The sequence below is a fragment of the Purpureocillium lilacinum genome, assembly GCF_023168085.1.
Source record: "Purpureocillium lilacinum CBS 284.36 DNA, scaffold_6, whole genome shotgun sequence".
Taxonomy (NCBI): domain Eukaryota; kingdom Fungi; phylum Ascomycota; class Sordariomycetes; order Hypocreales; family Ophiocordycipitaceae; genus Purpureocillium; species Purpureocillium lilacinum.
In genome coordinates, this window is record NW_027072116.1 from 2,184,957 (window position 1) to 2,205,637 (window position 20,681).

At 61.2% G+C, this 20,681-nt stretch overlaps 7 protein-coding genes across 7 annotated transcripts; 2 read left to right on the top strand and 5 right to left on the bottom strand.

The window, feature by feature from the left end:
- Positions 1-209: 209 nt before the first annotated feature.
- PLICBS_008559 (uncharacterized protein) lies at positions 210-1,024 on the bottom strand (the record flags this gene model as incomplete). The annotated part of the gene is made up of 2 exons (XM_018323910.1): positions 210-704; positions 773-1,024. 2 exons carry the CDS (start codon positions 1,022-1,024, stop codon positions 210-212), a joined length of 747 nt encoding a protein of 248 aa, XP_018177089.1.
- Positions 1,025-1,545: 521 nt separating this feature from the next.
- PLICBS_008560 (uncharacterized protein) lies at positions 1,546-3,506 on the top strand (the record flags this gene model as incomplete). Its single annotated transcript, XM_018323909.2, has 2 exons — positions 1,546-1,902; positions 1,974-3,506. The coding sequence occupies 2 exons, from the start codon at positions 1,546-1,548 to the stop codon at positions 3,504-3,506; spliced, it is 1,890 nt and encodes a 629-aa protein (XP_018177088.1).
- A 632-nt stretch (positions 3,507-4,138) lies between these two features.
- On the bottom strand, positions 4,139-5,926 carry PLICBS_008561 (uncharacterized protein; the record flags this gene model as incomplete). The annotated part of the gene is made up of 3 exons (XM_065601414.1): positions 4,139-5,295; positions 5,368-5,577; positions 5,725-5,926. The coding sequence occupies 3 exons, from the start codon at positions 5,924-5,926 to the stop codon at positions 4,139-4,141; spliced, it is 1,569 nt and encodes a 522-aa protein (XP_065457486.1).
- Positions 5,927-6,922: 996 nt separating this feature from the next.
- On the bottom strand, positions 6,923-8,240 carry PLICBS_008562 (uncharacterized protein; the record flags this gene model as incomplete). The annotated part of the gene is made up of 3 exons (XM_018323907.2): positions 6,923-7,317; positions 7,383-8,053; positions 8,110-8,240. 3 exons carry the CDS (start codon positions 8,238-8,240, stop codon positions 6,923-6,925), a joined length of 1,197 nt encoding a protein of 398 aa, XP_018177086.1.
- Positions 8,241-8,776: 536 nt separating this feature from the next.
- On the bottom strand, positions 8,777-10,319 carry PLICBS_008563 (uncharacterized protein; the record flags this gene model as incomplete). Its single annotated transcript, XM_018323906.2, has 2 exons — positions 8,777-9,924; positions 9,986-10,319. The coding sequence occupies 2 exons, from the start codon at positions 10,317-10,319 to the stop codon at positions 8,777-8,779; spliced, it is 1,482 nt and encodes a 493-aa protein (XP_018177085.2).
- Positions 10,320-13,171: 2,852 nt separating this feature from the next.
- Positions 13,172-14,477, bottom strand: PLICBS_008564 (uncharacterized protein; the record flags this gene model as incomplete). The annotated part of the gene is made up of 2 exons (XM_018323905.2): positions 13,172-14,202; positions 14,387-14,477. 2 exons carry the CDS (start codon positions 14,475-14,477, stop codon positions 13,172-13,174), a joined length of 1,122 nt encoding a protein of 373 aa, XP_018177084.2.
- Positions 14,478-18,577: 4,100 nt separating this feature from the next.
- PLICBS_008565 (uncharacterized protein) lies at positions 18,578-20,608 on the top strand (the record flags this gene model as incomplete). The annotated part of the gene is made up of 4 exons (XM_018323904.1): positions 18,578-18,609; positions 18,697-19,067; positions 19,155-19,820; positions 19,878-20,608. The coding sequence occupies 4 exons, from the start codon at positions 18,578-18,580 to the stop codon at positions 20,606-20,608; spliced, it is 1,800 nt and encodes a 599-aa protein (XP_018177083.1).
- Positions 20,609-20,681: the final 73 nt, after the last annotated feature.

Consider the following 20,681-nt stretch of genomic DNA (forward strand, 5'->3'; position numbering starts at 1 on the left):
ACAGGCCTAGTCTCCGTTTTATTTGCGAATGGGAAAGAATTCAGTCAACCTGGATGACCTTTCCACTTTACAATGCGTTGCCATTCTGTATCTGCGTTTAAGAAAATTCAAGTCAACATTGGTGACTCACTCAGTGTACAGTAAATGCCCATTCTGCGCCTCTATAATCCTCCAACTCCTGTTGTACACGCAGGGCCATTTGCCCGGGTCTAGTGGGCAATGACCCTCTTTCTTCTCCCCTTCTGCGCGCCCGCACAGAGCTCCCTCTTGGGCGTCTTCTCCAGCCAGTCCTTGTCCCTCTTGACGTACCCGACCCTGTGGTACTTCTTGCTGTTGGCGAAGAAGTCGACCCAGTGCTTGAGCGCGCTGTGCATCCGCTCCCGCGCCGCCTCGAGCTCGCTCGCCCGCAGCTTCTCGAGCTCGGCCGCCGTCCAGTGCGCGTCCGTCTCCGGATCGTCCAGCGGCAGGAACATCTCCTCGACGCCGCGCAGGTCGGGCGTGCGGTCCTCGGCGAAGCAGCCCGTAACGTACGCCCGCGCGGCGTCGCAGCCCGCGAAGACGCTGTAGGAGCCACCGGGCCCGTACATGCGCCGCCCGTTGGACACGTCGTAGATGGTGCCGTTGATGGCCAGGTATAAGGGCTTCTCGGGGTCGCTGCCGTCATATTGGGCCAGCTGCTCGGGCGTCAGGTACATGGGGCCGCTCTGTGAAGAGGACGTCAGTTACCAGGCACGACACCAGCAGGTCTCCAAACGGGCATCCAGGATCATACCATTTGGGCCTTCCACCACCGAGGACTGAGATAGTTGGGCTTGTTCTGCATCCCCCAGAACCAGCTCTCCCCTCCGCTGATGGCATAGCTCAGACCACACGAGGCCACAAAGAGGAAGCTCAGCACCCTGAGAATGTCGAGCCAGGGAGTGTAGTCGTCACCCTCGTCGGTCTTTCGCTTCGACTTGCTGGACTTCTTCTTGGGCTTGTCGTCGCCTTGCGGCTTCCGCTGCCGCAGCTCTGAGTCGGCCATGACGTACCAATTTGCCCCTCAACGGATGCTCAAGAAATCTTCGCTTCGCAGGGGTCAATTAAGCAAGGAGCAAGTCAATCGTGGCGGGATGGGATGGGGTCTTCGAGGGACCAGAGCTCCGGCTGTGCTGCTGCCACTTTGCACCCCACCCGCCCCGCAACGCGCCGGGAGCGGCTGCTTCCAGCAAATCACGGGCGAGGAATTGGCAGCGTCATGCCACCCTATGGCGTGTGCGCTGTTCAAAGCGGCACCAATCACCGCCAGCCGGGACCCGGCCCCGTCACATGACGTCGCGTCACCACGGCAACCGCGTCCGTTGATTGCCCGCCTTGGCGCCTCCGCTCCGTAAACAGCACAGGGCTCAGGCCCAAATTAACATTGATACCTCGCAATACCAACCACGCATCACCACGAGCACCCAAGCAAGACACCTCACACACGAAAACCCCAGACGGAGGCGGGAGGCGCGACGGAGCGCAACACCATCGACATCGCCCCAAAGTCATCGGCCGTTTTGCCAAATGGACGTGACCTCAAGCCTGCCCGGCAGCCCGGCCGGAGGAGGGCCTCTGCAGGCGGCCACGCCCGACCGCGTCAACCAGTGCCGCGAGTCCTTTGTGTCCGCGCTGCGCAACGAGGGCCGCGACAGCTCGGTACACGATAAAATCAGCCAGTTCAACAACCTCAGCGTCGCCATGCAGTCGAAGCAGCTCGAGCGCCGGACAGCCGACGCGGCGCTCAAGCGGGCCATGGTCGGGCGCGAGGAAGCCGAGGCGGAGATTCGACGGCTTAAGGAGGAAATGAGGCTGCTGCAAAAGGCGGTCCAGGAGGGCAAGGAGCGCGAGAGGCGAGTTGGCGAACGACTCGAAACGGTCATGGTAGGTCGCCGCCGATTCGCATATGACGTGCGCCCGGAGGTGCTAGGAGAAGACGCTGACGTCGCTATCAGGAGAATTACGGACGCGCCAAGGAGACGCACTCCCACACCCAGGCCCTCTGGGAAAAGGAGATTCGCCGCGCGAGAAAGGAAAACTTCAAGACCCAATCCAACGTCGTCAAGATCCAAGAGGACCTCAAGTCGGCGAGGAGCGCCGTCAGGATCCTTGAGGAGAACCTCGACCGAGAAAAGGAGCGCAGCCGAGCTCGTGAGCAGGAGGCATTCACCGCGCGATATCAAATCGTCGGCGTGCAGGAGCAGCTGGAGCAGGCGCTCGAGCGCATCAAGCTGGTGGAGCAGGAACGCGATGCCTTCAAGACGGCCGCCAAGAACGAGGAGGTGGCGCGCATCGCCGCCGAGGGCCGCCTCCCTCTGCCCAAGACTGAGGACCCGACCGACGAGTTTGCCTCACCGAAAAAGTCGACAATCAAATACACGGCCGGCAAGGAGCCGCGCGTGTCCTTGTCCACCATGGACATTGTGTCATCCGCTGCCAGCGAGATCGAAATCGAGGAGCTGACGACGCAAGTACTGTGGGAGCGGCAACGGGCGGATCGGGCCCAGGAGATGGTGGAGTTTCTGCAAGCAGAGTGCGAGATGCACTGCTGCCCGTGCTCAAAGACTAAGAAGAGGCACGCGAGCTCTAGCCCGCCACAGAAGCGACGACGAGAATCTGTCGAAAGCCCGGAGCCTCACGAGCACGCGCCCGAGGAGTGCGGCCGGCTGTCACCACAGGCTCTGCCGAGCCCTCCTCCACGAATCGAGGTTCCTCCCCAGATCGAGGAGCCCGAGCCCGAACCGCGCCGGGTCAAGTCCAAGAAGGAGCCGCGACGCAGCACCATCTTTTGCCCGCGGGAAGGCATCTTCCGCACCGTCTCGGAGCAAGAGGCTGAGGCCATGGAAGCAGAGAAGCTGGAACGGGAGGAGGAGCCCGCGCCGCGAGAGCCCGATGCCCACTCCCTCGACCCGATGGACGTCGAGACGAACCCCCGCATGTACGCAAGAACTCCCTCCGTCGACCCTCCAACCTTTGCCCTCCTGTCGCAGGACCGGACGTCCCTCCAGTCGCTCCTGAACGCCCCGCACAGCGGCGGCGGTGACTCCACCCATACCGACTCTCTCCCTAGCATCCGCAGCGTGCCCGTCGTCGAGGAGGACGACGAGCCCGCCCCGACAGCACCACTAGACCACCACATCTCACAAAGGGAATCTCCAGAGCCTAGGCCGCACACGTCTGCGACCATCTACACCGTGACGACGCAGGTGCCCGTCCGCGACGAAAATGCCAGCTCCACGTCGTCCTTCTCGGAGAGGCTGCGCACCCCCTCGGGCGCCAGCAATGCCAGCAGCTTCGACCACACGAACCCGGCGCTCACGCCCACCATGACGAGGGAGCAGGCGCTCGCAAAGATCCGCGAGCGCAGGGGCCGCGTGAGGAGCGCCGCCCAGGCCGCGGTGGCTCCTTCGCGCAAGGGCTCCAAGGGAACGGACAGGAGGGACGTCAGCGCGCCGACCGCTAAGACCGCCGGCCGCGTGCGATCCTGAACGGCGGCGTGGCTCCGCTCACCCCTCTCGAGGGGAGGAGCAAAAAGGGGAGACGGGCGCGGGATACACATACACCACTTTCTGCGCGTTGCTTTCGTTGCCGGGCAGTCCCGTCACCGGGAGTGCGCCATTTCATGAAGCGCTTGGCGAAGGGGGCGTTGGGTCTGTTTGTTTGACATTTGTTCGGTCATGGGTTTCTTTCCTCACGGCCCGGGAGCATGTACGGCGCAGCGACGGGAGGGCGGTCGTTCTAGCTAGCATGGATGGGCAGGCCAGAGTCTCTGCTTTCTTCTCTACCCAACGGCATAGCACACACTCTCACACACACACCTACTGCACATAATACTGTACAAATTCGTGTCCACGATCCGAAGGCGCGGGCACCGAGCCGCATGACTACCATATCCAAGTGAAAAAGCCAAAGCAAAAACGTGAAATATCCAAAAACGTGCGTCCAAAGGGCCTGACGACGTCCCAAGCCGTTCCCCTTTGGTGACGCGTAAAACTCCGTCCGTCTAGGCAACAACACCTTGCGCGCGGATCATGACCCCGGGTTTTGACCCACCAAACGGCCGGAAAGGGGGTCTTTCGAGTTAAAAGGAAGAGGGAAACGGGGTTGCGGTGGAAGGGCATCAGCTGCCGAGGAAGCCCCTCGTCGCGTTGCGCGCGCGCTCGGAGCTCACGGCGTCGAGCTTGACTGCAACGAGCACGCACTCTAGGCCGCCGTTCTTGCCGCCCTGAGCCGGCTGCACGCGCAGCCGCCACTGCCCCGTCCTGACAGTCCACGCCTCGGCTTCGTTGCCGTCGGCGCGTCGTCGGCGCTTGCGCGGATGAACATCGACGCCGCTGCTACCGTTGCTGCCTTCGCCGCCGGTCGCTGCCGCAGCAGCAGCAGCGTCGTACGCGTCGTACGCCTCGCCGTCGAGCGTGATGGCCGCCTCGGGCTCGAACGCGACGCGGACGAGGTCCTCGCTCAGTGGCGTGTTGCCCGGCGTGGCGGGCTGGGAGCTGGCGCCGCCGGCGCCCATGAGCAGGCCGAGGGGCTGCGTCGTGGGCGGCAGGTTGAGCTTGGTGGCGACCACCTCGAAGAGCTTGGCGACGCGCGCGCGCGTGTCCCTGAAGAACTCGGCGCGGGGCGACTCGCCGCTGCCGGGCGGGGGGACATGCAGACGGGTCTCGTCGCCGCCGATCTCGAGGACCAGCTCGTAGGCCGTGCTGTCGACCAGGGGTCGCATGTAGTTTACCCACAGGGGCATCATCCGCCCGCCCGAGTCGGCAGTGGTGCCGGCAGCAGCAGCACTGCTGGCGCCGTCGCCTCCAGTCTCGGTGCTGTCCCTGACGACGCCGATGCCGCTCTTCTGGACGTTCTCTAAGCGCAGGACAATCTCCTCGCGCTGGCGCAGCGGGTTGTAGGTGACGCGGTGGGGGATGAGCTGCTGCTCCAGGCCCTTGAAGTGGAAGTAGCGAGCGTCGCGGAGGAGCTGCTGGCGGTGCGTCTCGCCGCGAATCTCGAGCGGGTAGCCCTGCAGCAGGAGCAGCAGCTCGGCGAAGATCTCGGGGGAGCGGTTGGGCACCGAGGGTGGCAGGATGGCGGGCGGGCGGATGAGGCCCTCGCGGTCGAGCCCCGGGAAGACCTTGTCCGGGTGCGAGAAGAAGGCGGCGAAGCCGAGGGAGAAGTAGTTGGGGCTGTTGGGGCTGGCGAGGAGCAGCCCGCGCGGGATCTGGAACTCGCGGTGGCCGATGGAGGTGAAGATGCTCTCGTCGTAGAGCTGGGATATGAGCCGGGGCACTTTACAACAGCCAAGGATCCCGCGTCAGCATCCACATCGGCGTCAGGTAGGGCAACGGGTTCGACACATACGGCTGTAGAACTGCGCGTCGGCAAAGAGGCGCACAAAGTGCGTGCCGTCCCGGGGCGTGACGTGGTAGCCCTGCAGATGCAGCGCGATGTCGGCAAAGGTGGCCGGGTCGCGGTCGATGTACAGGGTGCGCAGCGCGACGCCCACGTCCTCGCCGTGCTCCTCGGCCGACTTGATCTGGCAGAGGAAGTACTGCGAAAAGTACGACGGGGCTGGACGGTGGTGGTCTGCGCGTTAGCTTTCGTGTTGTTTGCAGCCCGCGCGCGCGCATCTCATCATCTGAGAGGAACGAGCGGCGAGAGGGGAGGCCGCGCGAAGACGTGACACGGGGACGTTTTGTTTGGGGGGAGAAGACGCACCGTCGGAGGATATGGACGCTCCGGAGAGCTTAAACAGCTCGCTGCCAATCTGTATGGGGAAGACGCGCTCGCGGGGGAGAATGTCGGGGATCTTGGAGATGGTCTTCTCCGTCTGCTCCCCGCTGCCGGCGGGCGTCAACAAGTCGCCGGCGTCGGCGTGGCCCTGGCCTGGGGCGCCGTCGTCGGGGCTGCCGTGCATCATGGTGTTCGAACTCGGGGGCGGTGACGACGATGGTGGTTATGGTGCTGAGCGCGCTCTCTCTGACTCCCAGTCTACAGACATGCGCCAACGAGCGCGGACGCGAAACTCGGTCTCGAGATGCCGGATTGGTCTGCGCCGCGCGCGTCGCGCAATGGACGTTGCTCCGCGGGTCTAGTAACCCTGGGACGACGCTGTGCGCCGTGTTGGATGGGAGATATACAGTACGTCGGTCGTTCGCGGAGGAATCAATCGTGGGTATCGCGTGTGCGCGCGCGCCTAGAGAGGGAGGAATGGCGAATGGTCGGGGCTCAGAACGAGGGAGGGCAGGTGCTGACCAGTGATGTCGGGGAGCTCGACTCCCGGTGAGATCGGATCTCGCGGGCCGGAGCTTGGGCGGGGCAGGGGCCCGTTCGCCTGGAGGATGGAGGGAGGGTGGGGCGGGGGACCCTGCTGCAGATTGCTGGACCGGAACCGCTCTGACCGAATGCGGGCGGGCACCAACACTTCCTTGATGCTTCATGCGACGTACTCGATGTGGTCTCACAACATCTCACTTCTACTCTTTCCTAGCCTCCCCCGAGTGTTTTGAGCTACTGTTACACGAGTTGAGGTACCCATTCTTTCACGCTGCATTTCCTGGAACCCGCACGCTACAGACCTGCGAGCGGCTCGCTATTCCCTTGTACAGGGTAGCCGGGTAGTTCTCGCCATAGTAAGCTGAGCTCCGAGCCTCAGACGCAACGACGCTGCATTTAGTGGGCGCGACATCGGGCAGCGCGATACCGCAAGGTCCTTGCCGCGTATCGCCTTTGTTCAGTTCAGGGGCTCTGTGAATTCTATATCGTCTAGTGTTCCCCGTGAAGCAAGGGCGGAGCGTGCGAGATGGGTGGGTTTGAGCCGTCGCCCAAAACCTTGTAGACGACATGGTCCATATTCTATTTCATATTCATGTTCATGATGCAGCATTCCCTTTTGGCAATGCCACCACCTCGCGGCCTACCTGCTCATCAGCTCGACTCCACCCCTCACGACTCCGACCACCGCTCCCGTCTGCACCGTCTCGCTGCCGCCGCCTGCCACCCTATGCTCGATATCCGCCAGCCCATCTAGCCATGAAATCATGACCTCTGGGCTCACCTCCAGCTTCGACAGCTCCTCTGACAGCGCCGTGATGATGTCCGCCAGCGCTAGCCCCCTCGTCGCCTTGAGCGCGTTGACCGTGTTGAGGCAGCTCGTCACGTCCGACGTGTTGAGCAGCGTCGTCACAATCTCCTTTATGGCGTCGGGCGGGGGCGCCGCGATGCAGTTGTATATCGTCTCCGTCGTGATCATTTCGCGCTGTATCTCGCTTTCGGGGACCTTGGGCGCGCCCTTTGGTCGTAGCGGCGTACCTAGACAGATTGTTAGCAGTGTCACTTGCGGGCCGGGGGCCACTCGTTACGTGGCTGGCACTTACTCGAGGCGTGGCAGGCCTGCAGGACGTTGAGGGCCCGCCTCATGTCTCCCTTGCTGAGCCTGACGAGCGCGTCGACGGCCTCTGCGCCAATCTGCACGTTCTCCTCCTCCACCACCTTCTCCACCAGCACGCGAATGTCGCCCTCCTTGAGCGGGCTGAACCTGAAGCGCGTGCACCGGCTCAGCAGCGCGGGGCTCAGCTTGTGCGAGTAGTTTGCGATGATGCAGAACCGCGTGTTGACCGTGTACTTTTCCATGATGCGCCGCAGCGCCATCTGCGCCGTGTTGGTCATGGCGTCGGCCTCGTCCAGGATGATGAGCTTGAAGCCGGCTATCGAGCCGCTGCCGCCGCCGCCCTTGTTGGCCGCTCCAGCACCGCCGCTGCCCATGGAAAAGATCTGCTTGGTGCTCGCAAACGTCTTGATCTGCTCGCGCACCACGTCGATGCCGCGGTCGTCCGAGGCGTTGAGCTCCAGCACCATCTGCCGCATGTTGGAGGCGCCGTAGATGCGCCGCGCCAGCGCGAGAATCGTGGACGTCTTGCCTGTTCCCGGCGGGCCGTAGAGGAGCAGGTGGGGGAGCCGATTCGACTCGACGAACTTGTTGATGGTGGCGAGGATGTCCTGGTGGCCCGAGACGTCGTCGAGCGAGACTGGCCGGTACTTTTCGACCCTGGACAGCTGTCAGCGCCGCAGACAATTATAGAAAGAACGGGATACGCCACTGACCATGGCAGGCTGTCTTCTGCCTCCACCGGGAGGTTGGCGGCGCTTCGCTTGCCCTTGGTCGCCTCGGCGGAAAACGTCACGTCCTTGGACGGCGCGGGGTCGACGTCCATCTCATCCTCAAAGTCCGACATGGTGACGGGCTTGGGATCTGGGGGACGACGGGATGCAAGAGACGGCTGGGATTGAGTGGTATGTAGATTGGCTGGACACGATGGGACGGGCAGCAGTTGTAGGCTCGATCGAGGTGGGTTGAAGATGGGATGCAGTTCGAGATGGAAACGCGTCGCGTGGTTGGTTGCGCGCGCCCTGGCGTTGCCAATTAAGAGTGCCCCACCTTTTTCTGCCAGCTCCAAGTCGGGCCTCCTCCTCGTCCACGCAGCCTCAACCTCCGACGACCAACGACCTCCTGCTGGTAAGCATGCAACAGTCTTCAGCACTGCACTGCTAGCAGTGGCGGCACGTCAATTGGTCGATGCAAGCCCCGAATGGATACGAAACTCGCATGCAGCATGCAGCCTGACCAACAGCCCATGTGCTCCACGCCTAGGCTGGGCATTCAAGTCCCGGCAACGGACATGTCGCTCTTCAAAGTCAGATGCTCCTGTTTTCATTCAGTCTACACATTAGAGGCACTATGCTATATGTCCAGTTCCAGCCGTCTTCTCCCTCACATCCGAGCCCACTCGCCACGCACCCAGCGCACCATCATATCCAGCGCCCCCACGGGCTGGTAGCTCGCCACCGTGTGGCCCGCCTTGAATATCCGCATAAACGCAAAGTTCTGCGCCGCCTTGATCTCGCCGTAGCTGTCGTTGGTCCCCGCGACACGCACCGGCTTGGACTCGGCCTTGTTAAACTCCCCCTTGCCCGGCCACCAGAGGGCGTTTGTCCACGCGCGGTTGCCCAGCCAGTTGCCGATGAAGTCGGCGTCGCCCGCGAAGACGAGCACCGAGATCTTGGTGAGCGCCTGCACCACGGGGAAGGACGACGGCCGCATCCAGTCCCCCGCCTTGATGAAGCTCTCGTAGACGGTCATGTTGCACGCCTGGAAGCTGCTCACCTCGACGCCCAGCGCCTTCTTGACCTTGTCCGAGTTGAGAAACTCGAGCCCGTACGAGTTCTGGCCCGCGCCGTTTGGGTTCCTCACGTCGTAGATGTCGCGCCCGGAGCTCGCGTAAATGTCCAGGAGGCCGTTGCAGGTCGACGTGGCGTTGACGCACGCCGAGGTGCTGCTGCCGTCTTGGTAGCACTGCTGGATGAGCTTCTCGCAGCCCGGCCAGATGGCGTCCATGGCCTGGCAGGAGGTCTCGTTGACGACCGCGGGGTAGCCGCCGTCGCCGCAGGCCATGGGGCGGTAGTACTGATACTGCGTCAATGGCTCCGTCAGCCCGTTGCCAATCATGATGCTCTTGAGGTTGATTAGCGGGTTCTTGGAGTCGAGAATCTCCTGAGCGATCGACGGGATGTAGTGCCCGGCGTACGACTCTCCGGCGAGGTGAAACGGCAGCTTCGAGTACTGCAGGTATGTGTGGAAGAAGAGCGTAAGCAGGGCGTAGACGTCCTTGGCGGCGACGGCGGTCGTGTTCACGCTCTGGCTGCTGTACGAGTAGCCGACGTTGACGGGCTGATCGAGGAACATAATGGAGGCGTTGTTGGTCCACGAGTTTGCGTTGCGGACTGGGACGAGGTCCTTGTTGGGGATGAAGGCCGGGCCCATCTCGGTGAACAGCCCGATCATGGATGAGCACCCCGGGCCGCCATTGAGCCACAGGATCACCGGGTCCTTGGCGGGATCGTTTCTCGATTCGAAGAACCCTGACCAGCATTTGCGGTTAGCGACTGGACTGGACCCGAGGGGACACTTCGCTGAACCTACAGTAGAAGAGATGCTTGTCTGAGATCTTGTTATCCAGGTACCCGCTATACTGCTTGACCGTGTCGACCTTCAAAGACCCCGGGTCAACGGATCTCGTGCGGAGGGCGTAGGAGGTGAGATCCCCGCCGAGCCACCTGGGGATGCCTTGGAGAAGGTCACTTTCCAGCACGTCTGCTCCATTGATGACTGCATCCCACTTCTGATCCAACAGGCTCGTAGCGGCATTCAGTTGAGAGCTGAGACTTCTGCCGACGGGAGGTCGCGGCCCCTGGAGTGGCACGACTGAAGACGAGGCGATGCCGCCCAGCAAGAGAGCAGAGACGAAGAGGCGCATCGTGGTCGATGATTCGGAGTATCGATGAATGGTAGAGAGCGTGTCGAGCCGTGAGAACGGCCGAATTGTTATCAATGTCCAGCAGTGAGTGGTTGCCCGATCGGGAAGGCAGCAGAGAGGACTGTAGAGACTGGATGCAAAGCAAAACCTCTATACCAGCGCACCCCAGGACGGACGCTTCCCAGAAACAGTGCAAGCCCTCGGAAGAGTTCACAGGAAGAGAAACCCATCCAGGGACCGGGGTGCGTCCAACTTATCCACCACCACGCCTCTCCCCTCCCGCAGTAAAACACATATTAGATGGCTGAGGCATCGTGACCCTCTCACCCGCCTCCGTCGTGATACTCGTGCGGGCCGGGGCCGAGCTTGGTGGCTGCCGCCGCCACCAACAGCAGAACCCCCCAGGTACTACTGCTGCATGGCTGTCGCATCACAGACGGTTCCTGCATCTCGCTCGCAGCAGGTTCAGACGAGTAAAAGGGCGAGTGATTGGGCCGCACAGTTTGGGCTTGCTACCTGGCAATAAGGCAGAGGGGTACAGCCACGCGCAGGGGACTAAGTAGGACAAGCACTGCGAAGAATCGCACGCATGAGGTGTGTTATGCTGTACCGTGACCAGTGCGCTGCCGTACCACGATCCACAGGGGCGTCCACAAGCCTCAAGGCAGAGGCGGACGAGCGTGTCGTGCGACCGGCGTGGCTCTCACACTACACAATAGTAGCAGCAGAGGAAGAATCCAAGGCACCGGACGCACGGACAAGTTTTATGTGGACATCTTGGACGCTTGCTTCCCAGGGGGCCTGAAGCCTGGCTAGGACTGGTGCCATTTCTTCCTTCCCCATCTTTCCCCATCTGGTGCTACATTGGCCGGTACAGTATGTGCGAAGTAGACATTATATCGGCCGTTTCGAATACAACCTTCGGCACCCCATGAGCCCAACTGCTCACGCACAGTTACAAGTCATAATAACACAGCGTCGTAATCATCACAGGATCCCTGGGTTCAGAAAAAGCGCAGAGCCCGCTAGTGCCGCCCCTGCCGGCGCGGATATCTCGCGCCCACGCAGCCCCCCATCGCACGGTGAGTAGCGGCGGCCTGCTGGTATTGCTGTTCCTGCTGTTGGTGGCTTGCGACGTTTCGCATGCAGGCATCACGTCGGAGCGCCTCACCTGAAATAGCCCAGCCCCGAGAAGAGGGGACGGGGGCTTTTTGGGGCTCCATGTCCCATGCACGGCCGTCGCCGGCGATGGTCTCGGTCTGGCCCGTGCCGGGGCTGGCATCTTCCTCTGGAGTCCGGAGTCTGGACAGCATGATACCTATGGAGTCTGCCTGCCTGCCCAATGCAACGTCGCTGGCCCCCGTCGTCGTGGCACCCCCCGTCCCCACACTGTCCTCTGCGATACAAAAGTGACGGCGATGCTGCGGCGGATGATGATGATGCTCTGTCATACAGCAGCACTTCCGACATCGCGCCGAGAGGAACAGTTTCCACTTTCCACTAGCAGAAAGGGGCTCATCTCAATCGTCAAAGCTGCGAAACGCAGTCTTGACGCAGCACGAGCACAGAGAGGATGATGAGACGTCAAAATGGCAGTGGAGCCGCCCTCACACCCGCGACTAGGGCGCCGCTAACAGGCGCCATCCCGCCCGGCAGAGAGGCTCCAGATCTGAGATCCTAGGCCCCTGGCGAGACCACAAAAGCTGTAAAGCACGCCCTTTGCATCCCGCCGCCGTTGACGACAAGGGCATCGCCGTTCCCGATCTGTGTGGGACTCTATATTGCAGGCTTGTATTGCACTACCGTCAATATGTGGAGTGCAGTACATCCTGTCTGATGACTGACTCTATTATGTACAGGTCATATCATCCGCCCACGTACGACTGCTATCAGAAAAGCTAGCGGCAGCGTTGTAGTGCATGTATATCATGGAATTCGACCTTGATTCTAGAATAAGTACAGGCCAAGAAGGCTTCAGACGATTAATGGCCTGCGCTGTTGAGTGACGCACGTGGGAAGGGTAGACGTCGATGTCTGGAACCGCATCTGCAACGCCCATCAAACGTCACTGCTCGCCAAGCCTACTAACTTAGTACCCTAAGTTGACGAAAATTTGAGGCCAGAGGGCAATCTGGGCTATGCTTGCACATTCGTACCTCGTCTTCTGCGTGAGAAGAAATGCGCTCTGGCTTAGACAGGGATCGCACATTCAACGCTTCTACGATTTGCAGTGGGAGTGGGTGCAGGTACGTGTAAGTCACCCGCCTGGCTCCATCATCATCCACTCGCAAATTCCGCCTCGTAGCCCCTAAACATTGTACAAAAGCCTAGAAAACAGCCAAGCTGGCAGTGACCTTGGTACCAGTGTTTCTAATGACGTTACTTTCGTGTTAGGCGTTCATCGTAGCTGGCAATCTGGCTGGGCCACGGCGCCGACCACCATCGAAACAGCGACGCGCTGTTGCAGCAACGCACTACAGAAAGGCGGTGCTCCACGGAATGTGGCATGTTTCGCTGTCATCAGTGGCAGCTATCACTCAGGGCTAGGCACTTCGGCTGACTAGTACAGTCGGAAGCACGACAGGATTCAGCAACTTTGTGAGCGAAATCGGACGATAGCTCCTTCGGGAACAAGGAATGGCATGACGGGAATCAGTCTGCATCGATCGTCACCCCAATCAGCAATGCCCACCCGCAGCTACTGTCGCAGCAGCCCACTGACGCGATGAAAGGTGTTGAACCGAGCATTTGGAAGTGAGATCCAAGGGGTACAGTAGGCTCAGGCTCTCCAAGTATCTACCGACACTCGGCGCGCCAGAGAGTCCATTCCGATCCCTTGTACTCCTTGTCAACTAGCCAAACGTCCTCCAAGCGTCATACAAAAACCGAACCGCAAGATTATGTGCCTTCACATCGTAGCCGGGCAGCAACTGGGTACCAAAAAGCATCATGCGCCCCCTTTCGCGATTCATGGTCCAGATGATATTGGGATGCCCTTCAAACGCGACAGTCCCTTTGGGGATGCCTGTGCCTGGAAGCGTACCGTCCTCTTCAACAAAAGCGCCCGCCGCGGTCCAGTTCATCGCCGGAGGCGGTCTCAACGCCCATGATACCTCGTGGGACACGCCCTGTTCGAGGGGCAGCAGGAAGCCATAGTTGGTGGTTTCGGCCAGCAGCGACTGGTGTGCCTGGCTACCGGGCGTCAACTGCGGCGTGAAAAGCAAATCACGGTGTTCCTGGCGCTGGAGCAGCTTGCAATCCGGCGACATGATATCGCCAAAGAGCCGGGCCAGATCGGAAATACTGCAGGTTAGGCCGTACGTGTCCTTGTCACGGGGCACGAGGCAGGCCTTGCCGTCCGTCGCGGAGGCGTCAACCTTGCGCTCTACCATCTGCAGGCGGCGGTTCCAGACATGCGGCACCAGAGCCGGTCGGTAGGTGGAGGCGGTCATGCCGAGCGCGCCAAAGATATGGTGGTCGACGTACTGGAAGAACCGATCCTTGTCGCCAAGCCGCTCGACGAGTAGTTGCACGCAATACAGCCCCGATCCGTACTCGAAGCCCTCGCCGGGCTCAAAGAAAAGGTGCGTAAATACATTCCTGGCTAATGGATGGGCGTCATCGGGGAAGTCCGGCGGCGGTACTCTATCCTCGCTGCCAAACCGTGCTTGGTACGTATCGGGGGTGCCCATACCACCCGTACTCAAAAGCAGGTGGCGCAATGTGACGTCGTGGGTTGGACGGCGTAACCGTATTTCCTCATCTACTTCCTCGACGAGCAGGCATTTCTCAATCTCAGGAAGATGCTTGCTAATCGGCTCGTCGAGCATCAAAATACCGCGTTCAACCAGTTGCAGGGCCGCGATATTGGTGAAGAACTTGCCTGCCGAGGTGAGCGATATAGTGCAATCAGGATCCAAGGGCGGCGAGTCGGTATCAAGCAATTGGCGTCCAGCAGCATGTCGGTATAAGAAGTTTCCTGGTCACGTCCCACAGTATGAATTAGATACCCTCTTCTTATCCCCTCATACGTATTTCAACACTTGCAGAGAAACGCTCTGTCTCACCGTTGTTGTCAATGACCATACCAACGGCACCCAGCAAGTCCCCATTACCAGGGTTTGTTGCTTTGGCCAACTCGGCTTCAAACGCTTCCATTGCAGGCAATGCTGACGTCTTTCGATACGTCCTTTTCTAGCTTAGGGCAACGAAACTAAGGTTCGCTGGGAGGAAACACTTGGAAGAAGGCCTCCAAATGATCTCTCAACACACCTGAGCCAGAGAAGGAAAGAGGATTCTGACCGGGTGTGTGTAAGCAGAAGAGTAAGATGATCCGATGGGCTGTCCCGAAGCAAGGCACACACGAGATCTCATTTCCGATGGAAGAAAGATGCAGAGCGATCCACCAGGCCCTCCGAACTCACGTCGGGGACAAACTAATCAGTCTGACAGCTTCCCTTGGCGCAGCGCTGGCCCACAGAGTACCTGGGGCCAACCCTGTGCCATGGGGACTAGTTCCAACAAACACATGGCACAGCTTGCTTGAGCACGTTTGGGTCCGAGGGCCGAGACGAAATGCGGTTCGTCTTCAACTTGGGAGCGAAGCTTCGGCCAACCACGTCCATTGCGTTGTGAGTGACCACGACAACGCTGCAGCTAAACATGCCGTGGCGTGTTGCTCTCGGCCGAAGGATGAATGCGAGCCGGGGCCGGATTTAGGCCTGGACTTTAGACGCGATAGCTCGTCAGAAAAGGAAAAAGCCGCGGTGCTGTGGTCGACGACGTGGCCCATCGACTCGAGCTGTCCGACATGTGCCCTTTGTCCGTGGCCGTATATGCAGCACCAGCAGGCATGTAAACGATGCCGGCCATCCGTCGGGTACTGTGCCCGTCGCCAAACATGAGACTCAATCATCTGGCACCCCTTGATGAGGCGTGGGAGCTCGAGGCGCCAAGCCATAGCTGTGCAAAGACGGGGCGACTCGTGGCAGCCGTGGAGCGAGCCATGGGGGCAGCACGCCGCGGCCGTCCGGGGAATGGGGTCACATCGAGTATTTGTTACGTCCTCATTAGGGCATCGTAATGACAAGTCTCCGTGAGGGCGGGAATTACGGTGGCGGATCTCGAGCCTCGGGGGCTTGGGGGGGTCCCTAAACCTGGGGCTGTCGCGCGAGATGTGGATGCTGGCGTCGGTGTCGCGGGGAGGCTAGGCAGGCTGGCATCCCCTTCAATGTCGCGAACTGAATTCGGACGATCGTGCCCCAAAGCAGGCCGAGGCGGTTGGAGGCTTGCATGGCTGCATGTCCGAAGGGACGTTTGCGAGTGTGAGCGGGCATCGCGCATGAATGGGCGCCGTCGAATCTGGTCACGGAGGAGGACTAGGCCCGTCGGGGTAAGACTTGGCGCGCATCATCTGCCGCAAGCCGATTTTTCTTGACGGCGGGCGGCAGGACGGCAGCGGCGGACGTGGAGCCGCAGACGATGGCTTTCCAGGTTCCATGGAGGTGCGGCGGTGGTGGTGGCAACCGTGGTGCTCTGCCCTGCCATGCCTGCATGCCCGTCAGCCTGGAGGTGCGCATGGCGAGTCAACCAGAACCCTGGATTCCATTTTGCGCATTATCAAGCAAGCAACCTTGCAGGAAGCGCGGGCCCCGCCGCAGCCATAACCATAATTCGTAGTCGTAGGCGCGGGGTGGAGCGAAGCTTGGGGAAGTGGGCTCTGCTGATAGATAGGGAATTACTTGCATTTCCATCTCGAGGGCGCGTCTCGTAACGTGTGGTGTCCATCGTCGGTCTCCAGACTCCAGACTCGAGCAGACCAGGCGAGCAAGTCACGGACCGGCGCATGAGGCTCGGGTGGCCCGGTGTGGAATGGATACCGAAGGCAAGTTGCTTGGCCGGCCGATGGTGGCTTGATGGAGTTTCTGGAAGACAGGGGGACGATTTCTGGGTCGCGACCGGGGGGGTCTTGGCACACGATTGGCCAAGACGGGAGCGGCCTCGGCACAGCGTCGGAGGGTTGCGGCGCCGAGGCGCTGTGATTGGCGGGCGCCCCGGCAGGCGACGATGGGGGTGCCGCTGCTGGTGCGCTGGGAAGCTGGTAAGGTAGGTGCGGTGGGTGCCACTGGGTGGCATGGTGGATAGGCAGGCAGGCGCGGCGCGGGCAGGAGCGACACGACACGACACGACGAACAAAAGGTCCATGACTCCATCCGTGAACCGACCCGCGCCGCCCTCGTCGCGACCCGAGTTTCCAGCAGACGCCAAGGTGCCCTCCCAGTCATCCCAGTGCCCTGCCGGCGCCTGGGGTGGAGGGACGGAGGGGCTCGCCTTGCTCAGCTCGTGCCGTCCAGCCCGGCCGCCCGCCTCGTACTCGTCGACTCTGGCAAACTCAAAACGCATCGCGGGCGTCAGGAGTGACGCTGGCTGCCCATGGGGGCGGAGAAGAGGCACGCCCCGGGATCGCGGTGCACGAGGGCGGCTGTTCGCGGTTTTGCGGATGGCCATGGCGATCAGATCCCCTTGCTTCTATTTCCCCAGAGTGGATGGTTGCAGCGCCATTGTTGGAGCCGGCTTTACCAATATGCTTACTTTGGGGCCTGGCTTACTAGGTACTACGTGCATTTCCGCCCTCCCGGACGAGGCACATACGATGTGCGTACGTGGACGGACGGACACACAGTTTGATTTGCACACGCACACACACACACACACCTACCAGGACTTCGGACACACAGGCGCCGCGGCCGCGGACAGCACCTGCGGGTGGGACACGGCCGATAAACCGATAAACCAGGGGTGGGCGTGCCAGCAGCGCGACCGGGCTTCCAGAAGGCGGAAAGGAACAGGCAAGACGAAAAAAACTTTGTTTCCGCCTCGCCCGGGTGAGAGTGTCGCAGCCGGCCGGCGCCGCCTCGGCCTGCGCGATAAGAGCCTGGAGAGGCCCTTTCATCCAGAGTCCAGACGAAGAAGCCGGCAAAATGGTTCTGTCCCCGATCACGGCATGGCACAGCATTACTCGAACGTCGTTCGAGATTTTTTTCCTCGGGCGCCGCCTCTGCCCTCCCGGCAATAACACGCGCTGGGAGTTGACAGCTTGGCACACGAGGTGGCGGCCAGAAGCCGCTCAGGAGACAATAAGCCGATGCAGGCCAAGCCGGAACGTGTTCCCGCAAGCCCTCGGTTCGCCTTCCAGCTTGGGCCAAGACTCGACGCCACCCGGGGTGAGGGTGGGGATGCGGCGAAGGGCCCTTCGAGGGCGCCACCGAAACCAGGCCAGCCCGGCCAACCACCAGCCCGGAGGAACAAGCTTCGTCGAAGATTTGGAGCCTCCACCGCGGCGAGTCGCGTGGTTTCGTCGAGTCGACCGCCCGCCGTCGCTGCCGCCGCCGCCGTGGTTTTGCCTCCTGGGCGCTCGGGGGCGCTGTGGCATCTTAGTCGAGGAACCCAAGTCGGGTGCGGACGCCACCGCGGCCCAATCCCGCGCAGCGCAGCGCAGCGTTGCGCGCGTGCGATATGCGATATGGGGACGGGCCACGGCCTCGCCGTTTGAAGGGGCGAAGGGGGAGGGGGGGTTTTCCCGTTTGCGCGGGCGGGCTCTGGGGCGGCCCTGTCTCAGTTCGGCGACTACGACGGCGGAGGATGGAGGGAGGGAGCAGTGATGTCGGGTGTGTGCATGCATGCGCTACACGTTTGGGGGTGCAACGACGGCGCGGATCGAGTCGTGCCTCTTCTTTTTTTGCCAGCCATGCGTGCCATGCTACATACAGTACTGGCACAGGAAATACTCATGCCATGAGGCGCCACGCTAACACTGCAACATTCGTACGTACCGACCGGCTCCCGCGACTGCGCTCGCGCTACTCCGTCGTTGGCGTTGGCGTCGTTCGGAGTTGGCGCAAGCCCAGGAATCGTCAGTCGTTGCATCCGGCAGGCGCCTGCTCCACACACTGATAGCACCGTTGACCTCCTGCCATTACCGCATCGATACCACCACTCCACGCTGGCTGGCTGGCCGGATGGCTCCTGCACTTTTGCAGACCGGCCGCACCAGTCCGTCATTAATAAAAGACCCAAGATCCCGCGTCTCCCCCACGGGGACCAGCTTGCGACCTTGTTCCTGTCGACTCCCCCCCTTCTTCACTCCCCCCCTTCCTCTCCTCTCTTGTCCACCTCCTCCAAGTCCTTGCCTCGTGCGAGCAGAGTAGAGCGTGACAGAGAGCGTTGCTGGCGACCGCCCACCACCTGCAACCGCAACCATGGCCACCAACCACGAGGACCCGGCTGCCGAGTACGTCATGAAAATCTCTTACACCGTCGCCTCATGTCCGGCGGCGCACAGACTCGCAGCCACGCTGACCTGAAGCTCTTCCCCCAGGCTCCACGAGACCTTCGCTGAGCGCGTGCCCAACAAGGAGACTGACATGGCCGGCGGCTACATTGGCCACTCCGACCTGAACGAAAAGTCCGACTCCGCCGGCGCTGCGGAGACGGATCCCACCCCGGATGGCGAGGAGCCCAATGAGTACGAGAAGCGCACGCTGCGCCGCGTGGGAGAGAACCTCCCCGCCTCGGCATTCCTCATCGCCATTGTCGAGTTGACGGAGCGCTTCACCTACTACGGCGCCCAGGGTCTGTTCCAGAACTACATCAACAACCGCCCCGATGGCTCCGACGGTGCCAAGGGTCTCGGTCTGGGACACCAGGCCGCCACCGGCCTGAACCTCTTCTTCCAGTGGTTCTGCTATGGTACGTCCATGTCTCTCGCCTGATTCGCAAGCATGCGCGCCTCGCTCGTGTTCTCTTCAGAAGAGGTGCTGACCGCTGCTCGCACAGTTACCCCCATCCTTGGTGCCATCATCTCCGATCAGTACCTGGGCAAGTACAAGACCATTCTCATCTTCTGCGTCATCTACTGGGTCGGCCTCGTCATCCTTTGGACCACCTCTCTCCCCGTTGCCATTGATAATGGCGCCGGTCTCGGCGGCTACATCACGGCCATCATCATCATTGGCCTCGGCACTGGTGGCATCAAGTCCAACATTGCGCCCCTGATTGCCGACCAGTACCAGCGCCGTGTCATGGCCATCAAGACGGAGAAGACGGGCGAGCGCGTCGTCATCGACCCCGCCATCACCTACCAGCGCATCTACATGATCTTCTACTGGTGCATCAACGTCGGCGCCCTCTCCCTCATGGCCACGCCCTTCATGGAGAAGTACGAGGGCTTCTGGACTGCCTTCCTCATGTGCTTCTGCATGTTCAACGTCGGCATCTTCATCCTCATCATTCGCCGCAAGTCGTACGTCGTCCGCCCTCCTCAGGGACAGATCATCACCGATGCCTTCAAGGCTCTCGGCATGATGATCATGGCCCGCGACCTGGACGCCGCCAAGCCCTCGTGGCGCGAGGCCCACGGCAAGACCAAGGTTGTGCCCTGGAACGATCACTTCATCGAGGAGTTGAAGCGCGCCCTCCGTGCTTGCAAGGTCTTCATCTTCTGTGAGTTTTTTGCCTTTACTCGTCATACGACAGAACCGTGGCTAACATTTGTCTCAGACCCCATCTTCTGGGTGTGCTACGGCCAGTTCTCGACCAACTTCGTCACCCAGGCCGGCCAGATGCAGGGCCACGGCATGCCCAACGACTTCATGCAGAACTTCGACCCCATCTCCATTCTCGTCTTCACTCCCCTCCTCGAGAGCGTCGTCTACCCCCTCCTCCGCCGCGCCGGCATTGAGCTGCGCCCCATTGCCCGTATCACCATCGGCTTCTGGTTTGCCGCCCTCTGCCTGGCCTACGCCGCCATTGTCCAGCACATCATCTACTCGGCTGGCCCTTGCTACGAGCACCCGGGTGCATGCCCGGAGGGCATGGATGGCAAGACGCCCCTCCCCAACAACGTGCACATCGCCATCCAGGTCCCGGCCTACCTCTTCATCGGCATCTCCGAGATTTTCATCTCGGTCACCGGTCTCGAGTACGCCTACACCAAGGCGCCCCCGAGCATGAAGTCGTTCGTCCAGTCCATCTACCTCTTCACCAACGCCTTCGGCTCCGCCCTGTCTGAGGCCCTCGTCTCCGTCGCCACGGACCCCAAGTTCCTGTGGATGTACACGGGTGTCGCCTGCTTCTCCTTCGCCACCGGCTGCATCTTCTGGTTCCTCTTCAAGCACTACGACGCCGACGAGGAGAAGATGTACGACCTCGACCGTGACCTGCCCGCCCTCACGCACGAGGGTGCTGCCGTCCCCACCAACAACGAGAAGGCGCAGCAGTTGGAGCACTGATTTAGGGACGCGAGGTCAAGGGGACATAGTGTAGAATAGTTTCGTTTATATACCATGATCATGAATTGATCAC